This window comes from Peromyscus leucopus, chromosome 1, assembly GCF_004664715.2.
Source record: "Peromyscus leucopus breed LL Stock chromosome 1, UCI_PerLeu_2.1, whole genome shotgun sequence".
Classification (NCBI taxonomy): Eukaryota; Metazoa; Chordata; class Mammalia; order Rodentia; family Cricetidae; genus Peromyscus; species Peromyscus leucopus.
The window spans coordinates 30,907,286-30,930,964 of NC_051063.1; the positions used below are offsets into that span (position 1 = coordinate 30,907,286).

Consider the following 23,679-nt stretch of genomic DNA (forward strand, 5'->3'; position numbering starts at 1 on the left):
GAGACAGCATCTAAGGCGATAGCACATGCACACACCCGGCTCGTTGCTTGCTTGTGCCTGTGAGGAGTAAAATCAAAACACATGCAAAGGGCTGCTACGTCTCATGTGCGGCAATCAGCTGGCACTGAGTCATGCCTGATGAACAGATACGGCTCCCCTCCTTCCTCTTACTCTCTTGGCTCTGGTGTGTGCTTGAGCAAATTATTTCTAATGTAGATTATTAACATTCAGGAAGTTTGGGCAGTCCACTTTTATTTTCCAGGAGAATTTGTGGTAGCCTTAAAGGTGGTAAAGACAGCCAAGCAATTAAATATAGCATGGGTTCTTAATTAGAGGGCATTCCTTTAGGTGAGTTTTTAATAAACACTAATAGAATTAAAACGGGATTCAGTGTTTAGCAGAGAGCCTTTCAGAATGTAGATTGAAGCAGTGACCAGACATTTATGAAACTGTGAAGATGTGATTAATCATGGAGGCTGTTAATTATGTCCTGCAGAGAAAAGTAATTGTGTGCAGTCACATATTTAGTGCAGAATTATCAGGAAGGAATGTGCTATTTAAAAAATACAGTTTTTATGACATTTTATCATGCCTCGTTCTGAATTCTAATAAGACTCTATTATGAGCTGATAATTTCCCCTTCTGAATTAGGAAGTCACACCACTCTAATCTCATTAGTAGTTGACATTGAAATGACTTTATATTCCCCAGTTTTCTCTATATACTCCAGACATACAAAGTTTTTCTCCTTGAATTATTAATGAAAGAATACTGAGGCGACGGTGTCTGTACCCAGCAGAGCAGTCAGCTAGGTACCGGGCGCTCTGTAGTGTCCATATGCTGTTTTAGAGACAGAGTCATCTGTCATTTGTTTACACATGGAATACATTTCTTGGTCTAAATATACAAGTCAAAGGGTTCTCAGTGGGGACCCCCCATCCATCTGTAACAGTCCCAAGCACTCCAGGGAAACTGGGCTTACAGAGCAAAGACCCAAGGGCACAGCCGAGGACTTATTTGCCAGTTGGTCTGGGATGCCAATCATAGCTTTCACCCCTTACTAGCTAAGCAAATCACTTTAGTTCCCCATGCTTCTGTTACCACACTGTAGGGTAGGGGTGATTGCAGGATAGTTGGGGGATTAACTAGGTTAGAGTGTATGGAACACTTGGAGCAGTGAAAGGTACAGGAAGTCCTGTGTTGCTCATAATTGCTACTAACTGATATCAGCAGGGGCAAGGATAATGAGTAGAGGGAAGACTTAGAATAAATAAGCTGGAAGCCAGAACACCCAAGCTGGTGCTCAGGTTTATTTCATGAGTGCCACTGTTTTTCTGTAAAAATATGGACTTATTTGCCAGCTACGCATTAGAGAGGATCTGGAGCAGGGTGTGCTGGGAGGCTTGCCCAGAAGACACTTTGCAGCCTTTCTGTCTTCTGGCATTTCATTCAGTCAGCTCCGTTTCTACAGCGTTCTGAGCCTGAGGGCAGATGGCATGAGTGTCTTGTTGATGGCTGAGCACACACACCTATCACTCACCTCAGCACCATCACTCACCTCAGCACCATCACTCACCTCAGCACCATCACTCATTCTCAGCACACATCACTCATTCTCAGCACACATCACTCACCTCAGCACACATCACTCATTCTCAGCACACATCACTCATTCTCAGCACACATCACTCACCTCAGCACACATCACTCATTCTCAGCACACATCACTCATTCTCAGCACACATCACTCATTCTCATTACCTTGTGCATCCATAGGCCTCTGTATTTACCACCTTTTACTGGAAAGAGAAGCTTCTCTGATCAAGGCTGAGAATAACCTGGTCTATGACTGTAAGCATATGTGCTTAGGAGTCAGTTTGGTATTATTTCAGCTTAGGTAACAACTGTATTCAGCTCCTACCCCACCCCAGGGCCTATGATCTCAAGACCTGGCCATGAGTTTCGGGCTCTGTTTACACTACCAGGCATAGATTCCCTGAAATCCAATCAGAAGGCTGTGCAAGAATAGGCCTAGCAGAAGTCAGACATGGAGGAAGAGGAGTCCAGGGCTAGCCTAGCTCTTTCTGTTGAACGATTTGCTACGAATAGATTCAGGGAGAAGACGGGGCTCATTGTCTTCAATTGTGCACCCACTGGAGACCACACTAGAAGCCAACTGATGCTCCCAACCTGGTGGTTCCAGATGACCGTGGTTAAACTAAATGGCTCATAAAATAAAAACAAAAATCATGAAATTGGGAAAGGGACTGGTAAGGATGGGGTGGGGAGGGTTGGTGAGGATGGGAGGGAGATAAGAGAGGAATAGGAAATGAATGGAACACATTGGATGCAAGTATGAAATGGTCAGCTAACAAAAATGATCAGTTAAACACTTTGTAAAAAGAAATGTTGAAAACCAAATTTAGAAAGTCCCATGTCCTGGAGCTCTGTCTTTAGAAGTGACAAGATGCTGTGGAATTTTAAAGGCTGGGAAATTATTCAAGAAACAACCACATCAAGGCTTGCTTAAGCCAGGATTTTATACATTTATTTTTAAAGTTGTCAGTAACATGTGTATACATTTGCCGTATACATGCTTTAAAACAGGTACATATTGTTGGACATCTAAGTTGAGTGAATGAATCCATTGGCTCAGAATATTGCAGTAGTTTTCACAAGAATGTGGGCTTATTGCTTCTTGGTAATAATTGGAAAAGAGAGACGCTGTGTACTGATTCCTGAGGCCATGTGAGGAGGTCCAGGAAGAGAGAGCAGTGGAGTGTGACTGAGTGACTCTGGGGTCATGATGGGTTTGCCAGACTTGGGCGACCCAGGACATAGGGAGACGTTCAGTAGGGAGTTGCCCCTTTGAGCTAAGCCACAGCTCAGCTTAGATAATGGATCGGAGAGGCTTAGATACTCCAGTGTACTCTACCAGCATGGGACATACAGGCAGCAGAGACCCATCTGGAATAGCTATGTGGACAAGGCTATTCCTACATTTTCTTGCTCGGTGCCGATTCCATGTCTGTTGAAAGAGCAAATGAATGAGGAAGTGGCTGGGACCGGACAGGTGGGAAGGAAGTTGGGGACGAGTTTCTTCCTCGGATCTCAGCTCATTGCAGCCACAGCCTCACTTCTTGCCTTTGCCTGTTCTCTTGCTGCTCTAGGTAGATTTGGGGGTTCTTGCTCACCCCATCTCAGTTCTCTCCAATGTTGCCTACCCTGAGGTTATGAACCTAGGCCCTGACTTTTTTTCTCATGCTCCTTTTCCTCCCATTCTGGGTTGTGGTCAGGGGCATTTAAAGCAGAATGAGCTGGACTGGTGCATATATTCTTCTGTACAAATGACTGATGATACTTTACTCTTTTAAAAATGATTTGCATTTTCAAAAATGAAATCTAGTAACCCTAGTTGTCTAGAGGTAGGAAAGCTGGCAGCCAGTGCAAGAAGCTTTTGGGGACCCCGACTCTCTCTCTTCCAGGAAGACACTAAAATGTGGGTGGCTTCTTTGGGGACCGTGGAAAGGTGAAAGAGAGGCCAAGCAGCAGCTGGTGTACAAGTACACGCACCAGCTATCTGGTCTCATGAGGACCACCTCTTCAAGGGTACTTTGCATCTCACTCAACACACACATATAGGACTAGGGCATTACTCAGTGGGAGAGAGCTCACCTAAGGGCATAAGGCCCTGGGTTTATCCCTGGCATTGCAGGGGATAAACAGATGACACCTGTATGACATTGTTAGACCTTTTGTCCCTCTTACATATTCTATTCTCTCTCTCTCTCTCTCTCTCCATTCATCCATCTATCTATCACCTGTCTGTCCATCCATCCATCATCCATCCATCCATTCTCTCTCTCTCTCTTTCTCTCTCTGAGACGGGGTTTCTCTGTACAAGCCCAACTGTCCTGGAATTCACTCTATAGACCAGGTTGGCATTGAACTCACAGAGATCCACCTGCCTCTGCCTTCTGGGATTAAAGGCGTGTTCCACCACCACTTGGCCTATTTTCCCTTTTTAAAGCACATCTCTTTTATGAAGTATTAGACATACAGAAAAAAATCCCATTTATAGTATATAGACACCTTGAATTTTTGTTACTACTTATTTTTAAGGGTGTGTGTGTGAATGTGGGTGTGTGCTCCTGAGTGTTAGTACCTAGGGAGGCCAGAGGCATTGGATGCTCCCTGAGGTGGAGTTACTGATGATCATGAGCCACTTGCTATGGGTGCTGGGAACCAAATTCTAATCCTCTGCAGACCTGTGCATGCTCTTGACCACGGAACCACCTCTACAGCCCCTTCATTGTTTTGTAAAGTGACCCTGTGTCCATCTTCTCTGGCAGTGAGCCTGGGGATGCAATGGCTGGAACAGAATTTTTTTTTTGTTTCTTCTCAAATGCAGTTCTGGATTCCAAGGGTTGAGCCTGGGGATGCAATGGCTGGAACAGAATTTTTTTTTTGTTTCTTCTCAAATGCAGTTCTGGATTCCAAGGGTTGTTACCACAGTCTTGATAGCACTATGAGTTCCCATAGCTGCCTTGTCTTTGCCAAACTCATTACTGCCAGTAATTTTGCTTCTCTCTCTGTGGGTGGGTATGAAGGGCGTTGTTCTGGTGGACAGTGTAAAGATGCATGTTCCCTGTGTTCGGTGCCGAGTTAACTGATCTCTGCTGTGCTGTTTCTTAGGTGACTCACCCTTCCATGCCCCACTTCAGTCTGTTGGCTCGGCATGCCCACTGGTATACAGTTGGGCGTTTTCATCCTTTTTCTAATTCCCTGAGCGTCACTACAGGGCTGGGGAAGGGAGCAAAGCACATCGTAGAGATTATGGCAAATGACATCTCCTGTGCCTGTTCTTGCCTAGGTCAACTACAGGCAGAGCATCGACAAATTGAAGTACAGCTCAGTGACAAACACACCTCAGATTGTTCAAGCCAAAATCAATGCCCAGCAACTGAGTCACGTATGTAGCACATCTCTGCCCAGCTGGGAGTCTTGCAATTGCCGTGAGGCCTCTGGATAGCTAACCCCAAGCATTTTACCTTTACTAATGCTGGAATATCTAATTCCAGCCAGGAAATGGTGCCCCTCCTTTCAAACTTTTTCATAGGGAATGTCAGTATCGCAAGAGTAGAGGACACTGTATTGAAGTCCCAATGTCAGCTCACAGCACATTCCGCTTCATCTCTGGGCTTCCCATTTCCTTCCTCTATTATTCTGAAGGAATTCCAAGATATTATCTAGCTTCATCTATAAATATTTTAGCATGAATCTCTAAAAAGTAATAAAATATGTTTTTATAATTCAATATAGCACATCAAAAAACTAATAATAATTCCAACTGTCACCAGTGTCCAAGGTCCAGGGTTAACTTTTGAGCAACACTCCTCACAGATGGTCTTGAAGTCTTCCATCAGAAATCATATTTGCTGGGTGGTGGTAGCACATGCCTTTAATCCCAGCATTCAGGAGGCAGAGACAGGTAGACCTCTGTGAGTTCGAGGCTAGCCTGGTCTACAGAGCGAGTTCCAGGACAGCCAGAGCTACATAGAGAAATCTTGACTTGGAAAAAAAGAAGAAAGAAATCACCTGCTTGTGTAGCTCTTTTGTGCACACATGATTTAAGATGCATTTTTTTGCAAATGTGCATTTGAAAACTACACATTATCAATTATTACTAACTGTAATGCTGTCTTTTGATTGCTGGTGAGTGTCTAGCCTGCATATCGCAAATGTTTAGCCCAGCAGCAAGTTAAAAACATCTTGCAAATTCACAAACTTGAATGTGCTGTGAGCTGTTTCATTTTTTATTTGACATCTTCAATCTGTTAAATAAACCATTCCCCCAAATTACAGGTTTTCTTGTAGAGGGATGTTCTCAGACACTCCCTCTTGGCAATGGGAATCAGAGGAAGATGGGAGCAGAACACTCCCCAAGGCTTTCCTCCCACTGTACACACACCTTGCAGACATCTTTTAAATCCCACAGGTTAATTACCGCGCTGACTATGAGAGAAACAAGCTGAACTACACATTGCCCCAGGATGCTCCTCAGCTGGTGAAGGCCAAGACCAATGCCAAACTGTTCAGTGAGGTGAGAGCAAGGTGGAGGGAGCCCGTGAATGTGGAAATGGTCCAACGAGCAGGGCCTGCTCTCCTCCCAAGGAAGGCTCTTTTCTAGGGTGCTCATCCCAGGACAATTTAGAATTTTGTCATTTTGACACTTGGTCAGTCCCTGGGGATGAATTGTTCACAGCAATGCAAGTCCTGTGTGAACACATGTGTGGTATGTGAACATGAATGCTCACCACCATTGCTGCCACCATCCTGGTGACTAACTGGTGACTTTGTGTGGAGGGATTTCAAGTTTCAAGAATCATCATCATCTGATCAACAAAGACACAGGGAGTTATGGGGTGACTGGAACTAAGCCACTCGTCTAGATGGGATTTCTGGGGCAGACGAATAAAAAGAGGGACTGATGCTTTTTGCAAGACTGTTCTATGTTGAGGCAGAGGATATGTCGATAAAAATGTGACGTGTTCCCCGATACAGCGCAGCATTAGCCTAGCCCCTGCTGTTTGGTGGCATGGGTTTTGAAATGAGACAGACCTGGATTCAGAAGTCACATTGGACCCTTTTTTTTCTGTGTGACCCTAGCAAATACCTTCATCCTCCTGCACTTGCACTTGTGTGGAGATTTGTAGTTAGTGTCTGCAAAGCATTTAGGAAAGGACCTCACATAGTAGCTGCTACCAGGCAGCATCACTCCCTTGCGTCTTGGCAGCACCTCACCAGTTCAGGATTTTTCTTCATGCTCCACACCCCACTTCCTCTTCCAGCAGCCCAGAGAATGATAATATGCATTTTGCAACTGATTAGCCCCAGGTCAGAGAGGTAATTGCCCAAAGTCACAGGACCAGGCAAATGAGGGTTCTTTCTTTGTCCTGTCCCGTGTGATGGCACTAAGGATCGGTGAACTGTGTTAATGATTACTGTGACAGTCTTAACAATACCAGCCAGGCTCTCCCGCCCGCCAACAGCAGAGGAAAGCAAGTTTGCTTTACAGAAAACTCCTCTGGACTTCTGGCAGACCAGTGGGCGGCAACTCGCACTCACCTGCGTTTTTATCCCTCAGGTGAAGTACAAAGAAGGCTGGCAGAAGACCAAGGGGAGAGGGTTTGAAATGAAGCTGGACGCCATGTCTCTGCTGGCCGCCAAAGCCTCGGGGGAGCTTGCCAGCAATGTAAGTTCTTGTTAACTCAGACATGTGGAAGGAATGATTCCAAGGCGATGCCAGCCGCCTGCTGGAAAAATAATGACTGTTAACATTGTAAACATCACAACACTTTAATCTTTTTCTTGAGAAAGATGGGGGGCTTATCCCCCCAGAATTGTTCTCTTCGAACTCGTTACAGTCAGAGTCCCTTCTATGGCAGTTACTCTCTTGTTCATACTAGACTTTCTTCTTCCTCTCAAGATTAAATACAAAGAAGAATATGAAAAAACAAAAGGCAGAGCCCTGGGAACCACCGACTCCAAGCTTCTGCATTCTCTGCAGGTGGCCAAGATGAGCAGCGAGGTAAACTCCCCCTCCCCGACCCCCAGCTCCAAACTGATGGTTGTGCTCCTGGGCGACTCTTGTTGACTTGCACCTGCAATGTTTTTCTTTCTGGGCTTATATGAGGAACTTGTTCACTTCCTTTATGTTGCCAAAGCATACTGTTCTTTAAAAGTGTGTGAGGTGTATGGCCTGAGGATGACAGCATCGATTGATCAAGCAATATGGGTGCTCAAACACATCTGTTTATGCCACAGATATTTGCCGAGCAGTTACTGTGGGTAAAATACTGCACAAGACTCTGGAGCTATGAGAATGAACAGTTTGCAAGTTCCCCCTCACAGAACGTAGCTCAGATGGGAGACTGTCTTAGTCCATCGTTCTGCTGTTAAGGCAGAATGCTAAAGATGGCACTTTGTGAAAGAAAAGCTTTGTTTTCTCACATAATTCTGAAGTCTGGAAAGTACAAGGATGTGCAGCTGCATCTAGTATGGGTCTTGTTTTGCACAGGATGAAAAAATGTAAAGAGGAATGAATGCATGTATAAGAGAGAGCGAGCACAAGGTGGGCCTTCCTTTATATTAATAACAGCTTGTTCTCATGATAAGGAATCCAGTCCCACAAGAGATGCAATCGTGTGTTCATGAGGACTCTGCCCCAAGAAACAATCACTTCTGCCTGGCCCCCCCACCCCCTCACCCCCACTACCACCACCTACTGTTGGGGAATTAAACCTCAGTGTAACTCCCAGTGGGGGTGAGTCATATCTAGCACAGCAGGGTTAAACAGTAAGCTTATAGTCCATGTGACAATGCTCTGGGTGAATCTTGCAGTCACAGCCTAGAGCTTTCAAAATATTTGCCAGGCAGATGGAGCATCCAAGACTCCAACCAACTTGAATATTGTTGCGTGTAAATAATTGGAGATTGACATTGGTGAGTGTCACCTACAAAAGACCATGGCAGGCTGGTCGCAGAGCCACTGGAAAAGAGAGTGCTACTGAAAGAAACATCCGTGGTTTTCAGTCACATCTTCTACCCAGTGCAAAGCATGCACAGTGGACAGACACAGGAGCCCTGTGCTCCTGCTTTATCCTTCCCAACCGGGATGAAGCCATGCAGCTCTGCTCAACGGCTGAGCATCATTGCCTGACAGGCCCTCAAGAGACCATGGATGGCCAGGAGGTGGCGGCGCACGCCTTCAATCCCAGCACTCGGGAGGCAGAGGCCAGTTCCAGAGGTAGTTCGTTCTAGGACAGCTAGGGCTGTTACACAGAGAAACCCTGTCTCAACGAAAACAAAAACAAACAAACAAAAAAGGGAGACCATAGATTGAGTGAAGTGCGGGAGCTGGCATCCAAGTCACCCATTTAGACACGTTATGGGACAGGTTGTGGGAAGTTCATGGTCACAGGCACAAAGAGACAGTAAGAATTAGAATTGAGCTTTGACTTAAATGGACAGCAGGTTGTTATATTGGAGTAGTTGTAACCCAAAACCATATGGGAGTCAATGATAGTGGGAGAAGCGTAGAGCGTTAGACCCCAGAGCTCTGATTACCCTGCACTGTGCTCCTCCTGCTGCTTACACTGTCTCTCCTCACCATGGAACCAGCGTCACCACCATCACTGCCACCACCACCATCACCATCGTGGCTTCCATAGATACCGCTGTTGCCATCCATCATCCTTACCACCACCACCACCACCATTGTGTTCTCGTCACGAATGTGTGTTCTTTACATGTGATGGTCCCTATTCTAAGCACATTTCTGCCTCTATATTAATATTCATCACAACGGTTTCCTCAAGGAAAATGAGCCCTAAGGGAGGTGATTTAACCTTCCAGAGGCTGCCTGGCTGGCAGAGGGCTGCTCAGGTTTGAGTTAGGCTTGTCTGGCTCTGTAGCCCATACTTTGTTGTTTTGCCTCTGATAGCCTCTGCAGAGAGCATAGACGGTGTCCTCTCCTGCAATAGTCATGCACGCGACAAAGTTCGGTAAAAGATAGTCCTAGAGACAAGAGAGTGAAAAACAGCACCAAGATGGCCGTGGTGACACTGACTTGGGGTCACCTTTCCAACAGACAGGTGGCCTCACCCAGAATGCTGAGTTTCTGAGAGCCGGAGGGGCTCTCCCACACTTTCATTTAAACTGTGAGCCTTGTCTTGTTGCATTCAAGGTTGAATATAAGAAAGGGTTTGAAGAGAGTAAGACCCACTTCCACCTGCCCATGGACATGGTAAACCTCAGGCATGCTAAAAAGGCCCAAGCTCTCGCCAGCGACCTTGACTACAGGAAGAAACTGCATGAATATACTGTGCTGCCCGAAGACATGAAGACTCAGTGGGCCAAGAAAGCCTACGGACTCCAGAGCGAGGTGAGCGCCACTAGCCGCTGGCTCCTTGCACCCATGAAGATGCACTCTCAGAGTGATTTGACCTGTCCTGGAGTCCATTGTATAATGCAGAGAGCTAGGAAGACCTAGAGCTGCCCCAGGTCCAGGGAAGACATATGAGAGAAAAGCCAGTCAGGATAGTAGAGACTCAGGATGGGTGGGGCTCCGAGCCCGTGGGAAAGTCAAGACTACTGGAAATGACATGAGCCAAGGAGAAACATGTTGGAAATATTGGTCCAATAATATGAGACACTACTTTCGCTCAGTCCAGAGTGTTTCAACACTAAGGTAGAATCTGCCCAGCTCAATCACAAGGGGGACCCAGTGGTTTTACCTCCCAAAGAAAGACCTGCTGAGGATAAATGGGCGCGCAGTTTTCTGGGAAGACAAATTTGGGTTTCCCTGACTTTTCCATCAACGTGGCCATGTCCCTGTGTGTGTCCCATGAGAGCTGGGTGCCATTTCTCTTGCAGCTGCGGTACAAAGCTGACCTGGCATGGATGAAAGGGGTCGGGTGGCTGACCGAGGGGAGTCTCCACCTAGAACAGGTCAAGAAGGCTGGACAGCTCGTCAGTGAGGTAACTTGAGTGTCTGTCCCTGGGCTCCAAATGATCCTCAATCCCCGAGTCACAGAGTGCCGCTGCCCTCCAGTGCCTCTGGAACCTCCAGGGCTTTATTCCGAGTGTGAATGAGAGGGAAGACACGTCTTCATGTCTGTACCTGAGATGTCCCCTGAACCAACTCCGCACCCCCTTAAACTTCCTGTAGGAAGCTTTTTGTTTTGTTTTGATTTTGATTTTTGTTTTCTTGACACAAGATCTTCCTATACAGCCCAAGCAGGCCCTGAACTCCAAATCCTCCTGTTTCTGCTTCCTGGGTGCCGGGATTACAGAATTGTGTCACCATGCCCAGCTTTTTAAGAAGCTTATCAATTTATTTTAAGAAGCAATTTTTTTAAAATGGTTTTTAGAGACAAGGTTTCTCTGTGTAGCCCTGGCTGTCCTGGAACTAACTCTGTAGATCAGGCTGGCATCGAACTCAGAGCTCTGCCTGCCTCTGCTTTGCCTCCTCAGTGCTGGGATTAAAGGTGTGCACTACCACCACCCTACAAGTAGTCTTATCCAGAGAATTTAGTGTAGAAAGTGTGGCATAGTATACAGATAGAGCAATCAAAAACCTGAAAAACTCAAAATGCTCCAAAATTCCCAACAATTTGAACAGGAAATCACAAAGTCACATCATGACATTTTGTATCAGACATTATTGAAAATATTGCATGAAATTGCCTTGAGGTTATAGCTATAATAAGGTATATATGCAACATAAATGAGTCTAAATTGGGAGTCTTATCCCCAAAATATCTCATTATATACAAATATCCCCCACAAACCAACCAATGGGGAGAAAAGTCCCCTGAAATCTGAAAAACAAACAAACAAAAAAACCTTCTCGTCCCAAGAAATCAACCTTTCTGACAGAAATAACATGGGACTCAGAGCCTGGCATTTGTAGTAGATGTCTGGCACACTCTCTGGAGACTTGGACGGAGTCACTACACCTGTGGACCCTCTTCTCATGTGAAAATGAGAAAGTTGAGTAGAAATACGTCCAGGCACGTGGTCTAAGTCTGTGCATTTGTTTATGACTTGAGGAGTTGTTTTGGCAGAAAGCAGAGAGGGACTTTGGAAGGACGTTTCATGTGGAAGTGTGACTATGTCAGGAACTTTGTTTGGGATCTTCAAGGGGATTCTTGCCTCTGGGCCAGGAGGGCTGAGTCGGCACATTGCAAAGAGATTAAAAAGCCACCGTTTATAGATGTAATAATTCAGTAACTGGTGAGGTTGACTGATCACTTTGAGTGTGTTGGTTCACGGTGCAATGTATTGGTCACTACTGTCCTCTATGATGCTGCGGTGACGCTGTTATCTTTCTTATCATCCCATCTTATACAAGGGAAATAAACTTATGTCACTTTTTCCACTCACAAGCAGAGCTACTTAAACCTCAGTACGCAGTACTTTTCATGTGACTCAGTGACTCCTTGGTAATATCTCATCCCCAAACACATGCTTTGTTATTTATTCTCATTTTTCTACCTTACTTACTCTCAAAGATGATATTTGATCTTAAAATATGTAGATAGGAAAACAGCAGGAAAAGAACAGAACATCACCTGAGGCTCTCATACCTCCCTCCTTGGAGACCTGCCGAGATCTAGGTAAAATGAGAAGAACATCATCTTGAATCAGGGTGCAGTGTGCGGAGGGTCCAGGAAGTTGTCCTTTCAGCCTCAGAGATATGGGTGATTACCTCACTTCCTGTGCTGGCTACTGCGTTTTAAACTTTTTAAGGCATTTTTTTTTAAAAATCTCTTTTACTGATTTTTGGTGTGCTGGAATAGTGGAATGAACTCTTAGCTCCAAAGTAAGTACTTAGGATTTGCCTAGGGCCTGCACTATAGTGACTGGGAATTTCCAGAGACAAAAGAGTCATGTGACTTCCCTCAATGACCTGACAAGTGAGCTTTCCCATCCAACACAGGAACTAGGGAGGAGAGTCAACAGTCTCTTGGAATATTGTCTCCAGAATTTGTTTTTTAAGATGAGAAGGGTTTATTTTAGCTTAGGGTTTGATGGTCCAGTCATGGTGGGGAAGGCATGGTGGCTGGGGCAGGCGGCAGCTGGTCACATGACACCCACAGTCAGGAAGCACAGAGATGGATGCTGATACTCAGTTGTTTTATTATTCTGATGGTGATGATGATGATGATGATGACAGTGAAGTTCATGATGTCTGGATCCTTAGTTCCTGGGATGATGCCATCTATATTCAGGGTGTACCTTCCCACTCTAGTTGGACCCATCTAGAAATACCCTTAATAGCACACCCAGAGGCTATCTATGCTACATTCGATTCTACATCCCAGCAGGTTGAAATGAAGATTAAGCATCTTGCCTGAGTTGTGTGTGTGGGGGGGTAGTATATGATTTCTTCTGAACTAGAGTCTAATGCTTCTAGTAAGCCTTCTCTTACACCTGTGTTTTCTTCTTAAAAGAAGGGAATTTGAGGTGTCACTGGTCCTCAAAATGCTGCTTCTGCTAATGGCACTAGCTCTGGGGCACCCGCTCGTGAGCTCCCTACACTACTGCTGCAGCAAGCCGTCCACGGAGGCTGCCTTTCTCATCCAGTTTGGCAACTGCAGTGGAAAAGGCAGAGGAAACAATCCTCAGGAAAGACAAAAAGTCCCTGTGGGGAGACAGAATTAGCACATTTGAAAGTTTGCCAATTAGTTACTGGCTGTGGAACAAAGACAGACCTCAGAGAGACAGAATGGCATATGACCTCTGACCTTCCACATGTGGCTTTGGTGCCCCTCGTTCATTAGTTCCTTGGATAGGTGTGGGGACACCATGGGCAGTTGTCCTGGAGAGGCCCTGCCTTGTGTGCCACACGCTTGGGTCCCATGGAAAGGATGGCGTCGAAGCATCTGCTCCACCTCAGGGTGACAGAGCTTCCTCCCCTGTTATCACTGCTGAAGGAAGAGGGTCTTAGGTCTGTTAAGTGGTATGCCAAGTGAGGGAACTGGAGAAGGGTGGAGGGAGATTTGAACCTGCCTGTATAGTTTTAACCACGTTTGCTCCACTTCCCCCTCTAGTGACAGACCTTGATTTGGGAGATGGAAACACCCCACTGTACACAGTGCAATGCAGGGTTTGCTGAGATGCACCAAAGTTCTCATCTGTCACCACAACAAAAACAGACTCACGTGAAGCAGAGGCAGGAGGAGTCTTGAGGCTTCCTGGCCTGCCAGTGTAGTGTGGGAAACTGCCAATTCAGTGAGAGATCCTGCTTCAAAGAGTAAGGTGGAGAGAGATGGAGGAAGACACCCAGGATTGACCTCTGACCTCTGCATGCATATACACTCACACGTGTGTACACTCTTGTATAGACACACACACACACACACACACACACACACACACACGCACACACACACACGAGAAAAGACAACCTCACCACAATAGGCTGTGAGGCTCTGATTTAGGACCTGCAAGAACGCCCCTCCCCGCAAGGAAATGCTCAAGCCATAAAAAGTACAAAAGTGTGTGTGCATGTGTCTATCGTGGAAGGGGGCAACCCTGTCCTAACGCTATGGGGTACTTTTTCTTTGGAACTAGAAAAACTACCGGCAGAGGGTTGATGAGCTGAAGTTCACCAGTGTGGCTGACAGCTCCCAGATGGAGCATGCTAAGAAGAGCCAGGAGCTGCAGAGTGGGGTGAGTCCCGGGTTGCCCTCTGGATGCCACCAGTTTGCTGTGTCATGGGCCTGGGATCTCCTGCGACAACAACAGGTGCAGCCTGGCGTGCCTCAGGCCTGCATCTGCAGATTAGTCACCAGCCTCCCTGTTACGCACACCCTGCTTCTCCGACAGTCACCAAGATAGACTAATACGTGACCTCTTTTGCTGCCTGTATTTCTTAATGCCCCCTTTCTTGATTCTCTTTATTCTGTCCTTTATCCAAGACTATAATTCTGGACTGACAGAGAACCATGTTGGGGAGGATTTGCTTTTGGCCGTGTGTCAGTTGAGTTCAAATGAGGGAGTCACAGCTCGAGGTGCCATTTGTGTGGTGTGCAGACTGCTGTCCAATCCAGAGCCACCCCACTGATAGCCACGGTCTGGTCTTCCTAGCCTCCCTTCCCACGGGCCCAGCAGATGCTACACCCCTCAACCCCCACCCCCACCAGAAGGGCTGTCAGAGGCAGGGAACGCCATTGCTTACAAACATAACTTAGGGAAGGGGAAAGGAGGAGGGAAATTGAGGTCTGTTTCCATGGAGAAGCTGGCCTGTCACTGCCCACTTCCTGGGTCAGTTCCTCCCAGCGCAGGAAGGTTGGTCATGGAGAGGGAGTGTGCTTCCTGCTCAGCCTACTTTGGAGTCCTCTGGGTAGGGGAGTAATCTCTGATGTTCACAGGGGAAGGTAGATGGTAATAGATTTGGGAGGCCAATGGCGATTCTAGGATAAGATGTGGAAACAGAAAGCCTGGAGGATGTTTGCGTTGGTCTCTGCCCTCAACCCCTGTGTTTTCCCTGTGTTGTCTCTTAATGTCTGTCCTGGTTTTATGTATCTGGTTTTCTCTATGTTTTTGTTTTTTGAAATGGGGATCTGACTCTACAGCCCAGGCTGGCCTTGAACCCTCAGCAATCCCCTGTTTCAGCTTCCCTAGTGCTGGAATTAAGGTATAAGCAAGCATTTCCTTTAACTGACTTACACTAGTTCTACTTAGTTATGAGGTGCAGTATTATAATCTGATACACAAATGCAATGTACAGTGATTGAATCACGGTAATTAGCATTTCTGTGTGATTTCTATGGGCTGGGAACCTTTCGTGTTCTTGGTATTTCTCTTAAGAGTTTAAATTAATTGCTGTGGACCATGGGTGGTCTACATATGTGTGTTTACAAATATATGTGTACATATATGTGCTGTATAACAGAACTACCTCCCAACAGTTGCATTTTTGTACCCATCATGCACCCCTATCTATTCTTCCTAACCCCTGTCCCCCTTCTTGCCTTTATTTGCTACTTTTGTGAGGTCAACTTTTTCAGTCTCCACAGACGAGTGACATCATGTGGTCTCTGTGCCTGACTTACTGTCTTGACCTCAGTGTCCTTGATTCCATCTCTGTGGCTCCAGTTCTGGTGGGTGACCCACATTTATCCTCCCCAACCCTGCTCTCTCTCGTCAGGTGGCTTACAAAGCCGGCAATGAGCAGTCTGTCCATCAGTACACCATCAGCAAAGACGAACCTTTCTTCTTGCAAGCCCGGGCCAATGCTGCTCAGCTCAGTGAGGTACCACAGGAGGAGTGGGCAGATGTGGGTTGTGCTCCCCTGCGTCTCTAGAGTCACCTGGTCATCAACTACCAGCCACATTGGTAGCGTCCGGTTCAACTCTAGTGTATCTGGCCATTCCAGCAGCTCTGGCTCCTGACCAGTGCTTTGGGGAAGAGGAAGATGACCGTCCTAGCAATGGCTGGCAGGGATCTTAAGTTACTGAATAGGTCCTGGTGGGTGGGAGAGTGGTGGCAGAGGGACACCCAGCTGTTGACTGCAAACCTTGGTCCTTAGTGTCACTACTTACCGCGTGTGTAACCGTGGAGCAAACCTTACTCTTGGATGTCCATTAGTGAGGGGGGCGAATCCCAGCCTTTGCTTGCAGGGCGGTCATGAGACTTCAGCAAGTGTATATGCATGATGTTCTTCAGAAGTGTGCACGGCCATGGCTCCCTGATGTGACAGTGTCCGTGGTTGATCCTCCTGTCCCTCTGTGCCTATTCTTGGCTCTCTATGCACAATGTTCCCAAGTCCCTGTAGTCCTGACTTGGGACTAGGCAGGAAGGAGAAACAGAAGAAGGGGCAGAGGTTGAACTGATTCCCATCCTGAAAGGAAGACAGGCCTTCCAGAAGAAAGATTTTAAAGTCTGGAGGCAGGGGTTCCGGATGGGAGGAAGAGAGAAAGGTCCAGGGGCCAGGCTGGAGGTGGGGGCGGTGCAGGAGAGAGTCCTGCTGAGCCTGTGGCTGAGTCCTAGACCCAGAGAACAGACCTTCCAATGCCGTGTGCCGTGGATGTTTGTGAAGCTTTCTGAGGTTCAATCCTTACTTCTTACGATGGAAGTGCTATGTGCTAAAGGCCTGCAGACAGGACACGGGCCAGCCGCGTTCTCAGGCTAGGGAAGGATGCCATTACTGTTGCTTTTTAGAAAGCTTTTCACAGAGTCTAGAGGAAGCGTCTCTCTAGGATAACCGCTGCTTTCCTGCATCTCCCCAGACACTGTACAAGAGCAGCTGGGAAAGGCAGAAGGCAAAAGGGTTTGAGCTGAGACTCGACTCCTTGACATTCCTGATGGCCAAAGCTAGGAGAGACCTGGCCAGTGAGGTGAGTCCCTCAGTCACACACATACACACGGGCATATACATACTCACACTAAACCTTAAAAAAAAGAATATAAAAATGGACTGAGTGAAGGTAATAGACAAGAATTATGAAATAAGATACAAAGCTAATTGTTTTTCTAGTTTTAATTCTGCTATGGATTTGTTTGTTTGTTTCAGCAATGGATATATGAATAAAGTATATTTGGTACTTAAAGTGTAAAGTTTAATACAAATCTCCACAGCTTCTATTCCAAATGCCTGTTTTAACTGTATAGGAGTACATTGAGCTGTATAAGCTTTGGATCTGGATGTTTTGGTGTGTGATATTTTTACTTAATTGCAAGTTATTTTTATAATAAAGTTTAGAAAAATAAAAAATAAACCAAAACATCATCATCATCACACACACACACACATGATTTTAAAACAGGGCTGGGGACATGGCTTTGCAGTTAAGAGCACTTGCTGCTCTTCCAGAGGACCTGGATTCAATTCCTATATCCATATGGCTGCTCACAACTATCTGTAATTCTAGTTTTTGAGGACCAGATGCCTTCTTCTGGCCTCTGGGAGCTCTGCTTGCCTGTGATGCATAAATGTCTATGTAGGCAAAACACCCATAAACATAAAATAAAAACAAATAAGTCTTAAAAAGTACGAAAAATTAAGAAGAAATCAAGAGCATGTAGCCTCAAGCGGAGAGAGGAGAGAGGAGGTCTCACCGACGTGGCGTCGGCCTGTTGTGGCATTTAGCATCAGTGTGATATTTCATTTACGGGTTTGATTAGAGGAAGTGCATCAGTTGTCTAACAGGACTCTATCAGATGGCTTTGTGTTAACCTCATGCCCGCGGTTAGAAGCCTCCCAGCATCTGGAGGAGACTGACCCATGTTCCTGCTGTGCGGTTTACATTCAGGTGAAGTACAAGGAGGATTACGAAAAGTCCAGAGGGAAACTCATCGGGGCACAGAGTGCACAGGGAGACTCACGGATGAGCCACTCTCTGCAGATGTCTAAGCTACAGAGTGAGCTGGAGTACAAGAAGGGCTTTGAGGATGCCAAGTCTCAGTATCATGCCTCCCTCGACATGCTCCACCTTGCCCATGCCCGCCAGGCACAGCACTTAGCCACAGACATAGGCTACAGGACAGCGTCACACTGCTTCACAGCTCTGCCCACAGACTTGAAGGTGGAGTGGGCCAAGAAGGCCTATGGCCTGCAGAGTGATGTAAGTTCAGAGCCTGCGTATACATGAACTCATGTGCGCGTGCGCGTGCGTGTGTGTGTGTGTGTGTGTGTGTGTGTGTGTGTGTGTGTGTGTGCGTGTGTGCGTGCGTGCGTGCGTGCGTGCGTGCATGTGTGTGTGTGTATGTACACTGTGTGTGTTTACAGTGTGTGCCTGCAGTGTGTATGTGTATGCTACAGTGTGTGTGTGTGTGTGTGTGTGTGTGTGTGTGTGTGTGTGTGTGCGCACACGTGTCTATGCTGGGTTTTGTTGTTGTTGCTTTTGAAATCTTTGTTTCCCCAGATCCTTTGGGGTAACAATTCATGCTTCTGGGGTAAATATTTATGGCTCCCTCAGGGGAAATGCTCTTACTTCCTTTTGGTTAACTGCTCAGCTTATGCTGACTTAAAGTTGTGTGCCAACAGTCAGAGAGACAGAGCTACTTTTTTTGGAATTCTGATTGACATATGTTTTAGGTTTCTCTCTGATGCTGGAGTTGAATACATTGGTGTCATCCCCACATATGGTCAACTATGAGAGTGTCACTGACATCTCATCCCAGTTCTAATGGTTCCCATTCTTTGGATGACCAGCTTGTGGATCTTCAACAGCCCTCTCCTTCCTCCTGTACCCCTTGCCTGGTTCTGCTTTCTCTCTGGATTTGGGTGATTCTTGGAAAAAAATATGTGTGAGTGGGTCAGCTATAGCCAGGCTGTTACACACAGCTCTCTCTCTCTCTCTCTCTCTCTCTCTCTCTCTCTCTCTCTCTCTCTCTCTCTCTCTCTCTCTCTCTCTGACAGAGACAGAGAGAGATGGCTTTAGAGAAAAGTTCCATTTAAATAATTTCATTAAAACTACTCCTTCATAGCTAGTGAAGAGATGAGAACTCTCCTCCTTGCCCCATGGGGGCAGGAGGAGGGAGTTGGCACCGTGGGAAGACCCGGGTTTTATGAGAGTCTCTCTCCTACTTGGGTTCTGTTGTAGGCAGCCACTGTCTTCCCCCGTGTGTGCCATTCTAAACAGGAAAACTGGTGCGGCAGACGGGAGGATGCTTTTGTCTGGAGGGGAGACATGCGTCCCTAATGAGGGCCCAGGTTGACTAAGCACCTTCCCTTTGCCCCAAGTAGTGCTGGGTAGGGCCCAAAGCCACCGTCTACAGGGAGACCTCTGATTAAAGGGGGGCTGCTTTGTAGATTTGGGGGCCTCACCCACGGCTCTTCAGAAACAGGTAAGACAAAGTGACATTTAATTTGACTCAGCTGGCACCGAGGGCACATTGGGAACTGTTCACAGCCCTTTAAACGTCTGCGCAGTGACAGTGGCCTGCCTTTCTCGCTTTCTTTCTCCTTTGTCAGAACCAATACAGGGCAGATGTGAAGTGGATGAAAGGCACAGGCTGGGTCGCCACCGGGTCATTAAATGTGGAGCAGGCGAAGAAGGCAGGAGAACTCATTAGCGAGGTGAGATTTCCTGACAGTGTGTGTGATGGGGCTTGGCTGCATTAGGCGTGCGGCGTTTCTGTATAAAATTAAAATAATTTCCACTCAAAAGGCAAAGCCACATGAAAGGCCTCCAACCCCGGACCAGGGCTGGTAATTAGAGAGAAGCCACATACCAAACACACACCAGTGGGGACCGTGGAGTCCCAGCAAAAGCAAAGAGGGTGACAAGTGATCTTATGTGTAATCATGACAACCAAGCGGAGCTCAACTGCTGCCCACCCCACCTCCCTAACGAGGCGGCACCGGAGAGGTGATGAAAAGACATGTCGGTGGCACCCGGGCAGACCTTTCACAACTTCAGGCACGCTTCCCCCCTGCTGCCACAGCGTAAACAGTTGTGGATATTCACAACAGTTGTGAATATTCACAATGCTGTCCGACACAGTGACACAGTTGGCTCTTTCTTGTGGGAGGGACGCATCCCTTCTGCTGTTTTTAAAGCTCACTTTTGCCAGTGTCCTCAAGGCAGTTCTGTTTATGAGAGCAGCCGCACTGAGTGGCAGTTTTAAAGACTGTGAGGGCAGGGCAAGGGTCTGCCTCGATGCCGTTGACATGTTGTCTTTCTGACGGTATGCTCCATCTTAGAGGATGCTCAGGAGCATCTCTCTGGCCTCTAGATGTCAGAATCACTCTCTGCCAGTGGTGGCCACCTGGGAGGTTGCAGATGTTGGCGGATGCCCTCTGGGGGGCAGAATCGCTGCTGCACAGAGCACCTCTGAGAGCTGTGGTTGAAGGCTCAAGCTCAGCAGAGAACCAGCACCATCAAACTCTCCAAATTGCCCCTCACCATTTCTGTTGGGAAGGGCTGTGTCCGGAAGCAAGGGAGCATTTCATGGGCTTTAGGTAGACTGGTCTTTCTGGAACTTTCTGGCCAGAAAGGAGCCCTTATTGTGCATAACCCTGGAAGACTTTAGTTTTGACCGTGAGGCTCCTGGATGATGTTTAAAGAGAGATTCTTACTGATGCATAGTCAGTGCAGACTGACAGCCACGCTGGCCTTGCAAGGCCCTTGTCCAGTGTTTCAGTCTCCCCAGGACTTGTATTCTCGTCACCTTACATGTAAGAGGGAACTGCAAAACTTGCCTTGTTCCCACTGACCCAATTCTCAGAGACCTTACTCAACACCTGAGACCTCAGCAGGGTCAGTGTTGCCCTGTGTTTAGTTAGAGAAAGGCCCTCTCAGGAGCTTGAACAAGAAAAACTATGGGAGCAAACGCCTAGGTTCGAGGATTAACCGTCCCACAGCATTGAGCCCTTTCATAAAGGAGGATCTTCATTCCCTACAGACCGCTCCAAGCACTTTAGACTTCCAGATGGTTCCTTTCTAAGTCTGGCACCAAAGAACTACAGAGGGAATCATTTGCCCCACAGTGATAGAACTTTGCCACACCACTTTCCCCATTTTACAAACTTTCTCAAGAAATTCGCTCGTTTTCTTAACATCTTTCTTCAGTCCACTCTTCAAACTGTGTATTAGGCGAGATATTTTTTAACAACTTTCCTCAACTATTTAATGTTTCTAGGTTCCTGTCAAATTGGGCTGATTAACTTTCAGAGAGAATACCAGACACTTTGGAAAGAGCCACAAATAAATATGGACATGCTCGCACATACATACACATATGTATACATGCATTCACTCACATGTACACATGCATTCACTCATACACACATACATATATATACATGTATACATGCACTCATGTATATATGCACACACATGCATTTACACATGTGTAAATGAATTCACACATGCATACACATGTATACATGCATTCACACACACAGAGGCACATGCACTCCTGTGGTGTGGAGCAGGAGCCATTAAAACTATTCTGTGAAGCCCCAACTTTGTGGATTACATAGTCTCTGTCACGACTAGCTGAAGATGATTATAGGCAATACGTCAGCGAATGCCCGTGACTGTGTTACAGTGAGACGTCATTTGCAGAATACAGGTGGCTGACCAGAGTTAACCATGTGCAACGTAAAGCAGTGTGTACAAAGCCAAGCAGACAAATGGGCAGCTGTCTAGAAAATAACATGATTTGGGGAAATATAAACCCCACTATATCATTAAAATTATAATATTTCAGGCTCTGAAAAATGTGCTTTGATTAAAAGGAAAGGGAATGAACTTAATTGTGTTTTCCAGAGTTCTCCAAAATGAGCCATCCAGATTTTTGCCAGCATTTACGTTTTCTGTTGCTTTGTGTTTTGTTTAATACATACCTTCCATGTTTTCAAATGCTCTGACAGCTCCTTTCGATGATGGTGATGGTAGCCTTTTCCTTATTGTAATATCTTTGAGAATTACCACGCATGTTAAAGGAACCTTGGTCTAAAGTGACTACACCCTGCATGTTAAATGCGGGTTTTGGCTGTGATAATGCCTGCCAAGTCCTTTGGGGGAAGGAAACAGAAAGCTTCAATCGATAAATGTAACGGGAAAGGCACTTTCTTGCCAAACTAAGATATGTAAACAACTGCAACACAGCATTTGAAGCCTCTAGAAAGAATGACTTTGGAAGTGTGTGCCCTACAGTATTTTACTGGTGTAATCTAATTTTGAGATGTTGTCTTTGCACTGGGTAGAAATACTTTAATGTTAATTGACATGAGGTTATTCTTAAATTGAAACAAATATTAACCTGAAGGTACCTAGGATATAAAGATGGAGGAAGCCGAATAATAATTATGTTCACAAATTCACTCTAATCTCAAGCAACCTGTGATTTTCTCTTTCAAATGGCATGAAAGAGCAGCACAAAATTCACGGCTTTGATCTTTTCCTGCTCAACAGAAGAAGTACCGTCAGCATCCAGATGCTTTGAAGTTTACCAGTATTAAAGACACTCCGGAGATGGTCCAGGCCAGGATTAGTTATACCCAAGCAGTGGATGTAAGTGATAATGTATATACATTATGACTCCGAGAGTGGGTTCTCTTTCAGCGGTGTGATTGAAGCGGAGGGGATCTCGGGCCTGCTCCTTCTGTCGTCCTGAGGATGAAGGGTCCCCTTGTCTTTTATGAAGCTCCCCCTGGCAGGCTTGCTTCCTCATTAGGATGCAAATGGGGCGTTCCTGGACTCAGCGTGCCAAGTGGGGCTCTGCACCCCACTGCCCCCGATGCCTCCTTCCTTGCATTTGCATAGCTTGTAGATTTGTGGCCACGGGGCCTTTTTCCCCTTTTCCTTTTGTTCCAAATGTTGTTTTCAGAGTTAGAACTTTGAGTAAAATTCTGTCTAATTGGACTGAGGAAGCCATGCTTGGGGCTCTTTGGGATCTGAGGGCAGGGATTGACATTGTGTTCTCATTTTCCCATGCTTTTAAAAAATGATTTGCGTCTGATTGTGGATATTAGCTGACTTCAAGCTACTCCCCATATTCTGCATATTTCAGGAAACCAAGATTTGACCCAATGCTCAGTTCACTAGTGACTGAATGGAACATTGAGGTCTTAAAAAGACTCCCCTAAACACAGGAGTTAATTGGCTGCTATTACTGAGCAAAGTCTGCAGATCTAGTGTAAGACAGACTTAGCTTTGAAGTATCTTAAAATATTCAGCTCTGACACACGAAAATATTTACAAACCTTGGGGATCCAACTTTCAAAATTCCCTCTATGGCTTTATAAGAAATTCGGGTTGTGTCTTTCTACAGGCACCCCCAAAAGGGCCTGGGTACTCTTCAGGCTGTGAGGTGGCATGAGTCCCGTACTTTGGTTTTGGAATTGATTTCCTGTTTACCTGCTCATTAGAATCTCATTGCATTTCTTGAAGAAGGAAAACACGTGCTGTGTCCTCACCCTAACCAACTCTAGGGGGCGCTGCTGTGATATGTAGAACCTTGGACATGTCTGATGGGTGTTGGGATGGAAAAACACGATTTAGAAATTTTCTTAGGTGGTATGCTAACTCTGTATGCCATCTAACAAACTCGTAGGCCGCCCGAAGCTCACTCCAAGTTCTGGGAAAGGAAGCCTGAACTTACTAGAGGGATATTGATTAGGTCAGGGACCCTAGATGTGGGGAAGGAAAGAAG

The 23,679-nt window shown here is 46.3% G+C and overlaps 1 protein-coding gene across 6 annotated transcripts in view; it reads left to right on the forward strand.

Annotated features, from left to right (window-relative positions):
- LOC114697061 (nebulin related anchoring protein) overlaps nucleotides 1-23,679 on the forward strand; it is a 73,988-nt gene that overhangs the window by 25,355 nt on the left and 24,954 nt on the right. For all 6 annotated transcript variants that reach the window (XM_037205936.1, XM_028875135.2, XM_037205942.1 and 3 more), the window contains 12 exons: nucleotides 4,874-4,972; nucleotides 5,999-6,103; nucleotides 7,148-7,255; nucleotides 7,490-7,591; nucleotides 9,749-9,946; nucleotides 10,438-10,542; nucleotides 14,143-14,241; nucleotides 15,722-15,826; nucleotides 16,803-16,910; nucleotides 17,826-18,137; nucleotides 19,490-19,594; nucleotides 22,440-22,538. In XM_037205936.1, coding sequence (XP_037061831.1) covers nucleotides 4,874-4,972; nucleotides 5,999-6,103; nucleotides 7,148-7,255; nucleotides 7,490-7,591; nucleotides 9,749-9,946; nucleotides 10,438-10,542; nucleotides 14,143-14,241; nucleotides 15,722-15,826; nucleotides 16,803-16,910; nucleotides 17,826-18,137; nucleotides 19,490-19,594; nucleotides 22,440-22,538 — 1,545 coding nt within the window. The remainder of the gene's footprint in view (nucleotides 1-4,873; nucleotides 4,973-5,998; nucleotides 6,104-7,147; nucleotides 7,256-7,489; nucleotides 7,592-9,748; nucleotides 9,947-10,437; nucleotides 10,543-14,142; nucleotides 14,242-15,721; nucleotides 15,827-16,802; nucleotides 16,911-17,825; nucleotides 18,138-19,489; nucleotides 19,595-22,439; nucleotides 22,539-23,679) is intronic.